The sequence below is a fragment of the Mus pahari genome, chromosome 2 (assembly GCF_900095145.1).
Source record: "Mus pahari chromosome 2, PAHARI_EIJ_v1.1, whole genome shotgun sequence".
NCBI lineage: Eukaryota > Metazoa > Chordata > Mammalia > Rodentia > Muridae > Mus > Mus pahari.
The window spans coordinates 58,130,259-58,133,115 of NC_034591.1; the positions used below are offsets into that span (position 1 = coordinate 58,130,259).

The 2,857-nt window shown below is 44.7% G+C and overlaps 1 protein-coding gene across 1 annotated transcript in view; it reads right to left on the reverse strand.

Moving 5' to 3' along the window:
- Positions 1 to 2,346, reverse strand: part of Hipk2 (homeodomain interacting protein kinase 2) — a 63,754-nt gene extending 61,408 nt beyond the window's left edge. Inside the window, exon 1 of the mRNA XM_029535268.1 lies at positions 2,233 to 2,346. Coding sequence (XP_029391128.1) covers positions 2,233 to 2,346 — 114 coding nt within the window. The remainder of the gene's footprint in view (positions 1 to 2,232) is intronic.
- Positions 2,347 to 2,857: the final 511 nt, after the last annotated feature.

A 2,857-nucleotide genomic window follows, 5' to 3' on the forward strand; every position in this document is an offset into this window, starting at 1 on the left:
GAGCCACCATGTGGTTGCTGGGAATTGAACTCAGGACCTCTGCAAGAGCAGTCAGTGCTCTTAACCACTGAGCCAACTCTCCAGCCCCGAGAGGCTCTCTATTCTTTAGCTTTGTCATCTAGTTAGAAGAGGATGTAGTTAGCTTGCAAGTTCCGAGTAAGGGTTGGTGGGTGGCAGTACAAGAGACCTACAGTGAAGCATGTCTGTGGGCTTCACCACCATCACATTCTGACCACATGAGCTCATGACCTGATAACCACACCACAAACAGTAGGAAGTTAGCTTTTGTAGCTGAACATCTGGAATTCTTTATAAAGATTGCCTAATATTTAGGCAGGAATTCCGAAACAGTCTACTTTCAGGAATACGTAAAAATAGCTGCTCTCGCTTAAAATAAGGCAATTAAGTCCAATATCCACTCATCCCAATGATCTTTGTCCTAGGCATTTGTATTAAATTTCTTCAAGGAAACACTACTATTACTTTTCCCATCAGAGTCTAAAAGGTTGATTTCTAAAAAAGTTCTTTAATGTTACAACTATAGAACCCCATTCATGAATAGATCATCTTGCGAGTCAACCAGAGTTCTATTATAAACAGTCCACTCCTGGTTGTAGGAGCTAATGTCTCTGTAAATGACAGACAAGGACACAGAAATTTTAAAGGCATTTTAAAGAGAAAGTACACATGTATTTGGCAATCAAGATCAGATCACAAAGTCTTTCTTTTAAATTTTATTCATGTACATGTGTATCTGTGTGAAGGAATGTTACAGATGTGGGGCAAGAGGGCACTAGATCCCTTGGAAATGGAGTTAGAGGCAACACTAAATCAAGGGACAAAAGATTACAAACATGTGTGATATAAACACAAACATGAGAAGGCATGTACCACAGCACATACCATACCTCAGCACTTTGGAAAAACAAAACAGAATGCGAGGACAAAGCTAATAAACAGAAGCAAGCCTCAAGCACACATCTTTCCTTAATCCTTCTCTTCAAGTGTTACCAAGACTATATCTGCTTCCTCCACACCCCATTTCTCAGAGCAATGGCCTCCTAATTGTTCCTGCCTCTCCACTGCACCCCAGCTTCTTAACCTTGTCTCAGATGCTCCTACGCTCACGTGTCACACTAGAAGGATCAGGATGGCCTGTGCACTGTCATAGTCTTGGTCAGCATCTCAGCTCTGTGTCTTGAGAGCAGCCTCTCTTCTATACAACTGCCCACTGCTCCTGCTTTGCTAGGCCTGTCTTCCTAAGTGCTACTTTCCCATATCCCAATTTCCTGCCTGTCCATACCCTGTGCTAGAGCATCCTTCTTCTTTGTCCAAATGCTCTATGTACCATCTTCTTCCCTTTCTATTCTTTCCCTACATGATTATCATGGTTTTGTGTTTATTCTGAATAATGGGTTGGGGGATATAGCTCAGGGGTAGTGTACTTGCCTAGTATGCACAGGGCCCTGAGCTCAATCTCCAGTATTATGAAACAGGTATGTTGGAATCTTATTTAGAAATAAGGTTGTTGTAGGTTTAATTAGTTAAGATGAAGTGTATCATAGAAGATGGGTCCTAGTCCAATATGACAGGTGTCTTTATTAGGACAGGGAAATTTGGGCTCAGACACTGACAAGATAGCCACATGATGACAGAGGTAGAGACTGCATTTATGTGCCACAAGCCAAGGAGTACCTACATCCACAAAAAGCTAGAGAAGGCAGGGAAATATCCTCTCCTCCATCCTCAAGGCCCAGCTAACATCATGACTCTGGTCCTCTGGGCTCCTGAACATCAACAGAGTAGCTGCTGTTTCAAGCAGCACATTTTGTGGTCCTTGTTTGCAGCTCTAGGAAACTTGGCACAGCAATCATGCCAACCCTCGACATTTAAACCTCAGTCTCATCTCAAAACTGTCCTTTCAGTTCTAGGCTCCCTAGATCTCTTTGCAAGAGATCCAGGACCGATCCCTTTGCCCAGGCCCAAAGTCTATCTCAAATGAATCCCTCTTCTCCCTCTCCCCTGGTATAACTCTGGTCTCAGCAACTCTTTACCTGGAGCTTCCTGTTTTCCCTTTCCTCAATTACCTTCCAATCAGCTTGTGTCTCAAAGCCCTCAGTGGCTCTTGCTGTACTCAGAATATATGAATCTCTCTCATGGCTCAGGGATCTCCCTATCCCCAGTTAGGGACCAAGTTTGCCTTTCCACTGTCATTTCAAATCACTTTTGTACTGCAACAGGCTCTGGTGCCAGCAGTGTCTTTTCAAGTTCCAGAATACCTGAAGCACCTTCTGGATCAGTAGGCTTCAGGTAATGTAGTTGCTTCAGCTTCTGTGCTTGCCCCATGGGTCTCAAACAGCTTCCTCCTCATCTTTCACAGCTCTGCTAATTGTCAACACCATAGACAGACCTCCTCTGACACCAGTTAGTTGCCATCTCCAGCACCATAAATGTCACCTTATAGCCCTCTCCCCGATAACATCCTTACTGTCTCTCTTCCTCTATGAAGCCCATGAGGGCAGCCCAGTGCCTGGCATTTAGTTGCCACTTGGTCAATACATACGTGTTGATTGAACACACCATGTTAAATATAAGAAGTGTGAAACATGAGTCAGGGTGGGAGTTCTGTGCAATGCAGACGAAGGAGAAGCAAGGGGTAAGTCTTCACAAGGAACTAAGTCTGGGCCCTGTACAGGAGGACTCAGCTAGGGATAGCAGGCAGTGAGGCCCAGAGGCGCATGTGCATATCAGCCCATGCTCAGCTGCACAGACACCTGAGCAAGGGAGACGGGAGGAGAGCCTGTGTGGGTATCTGCAGATGGTTCACCAAAGACTTACAGCAAGAAAGGTGAAATGT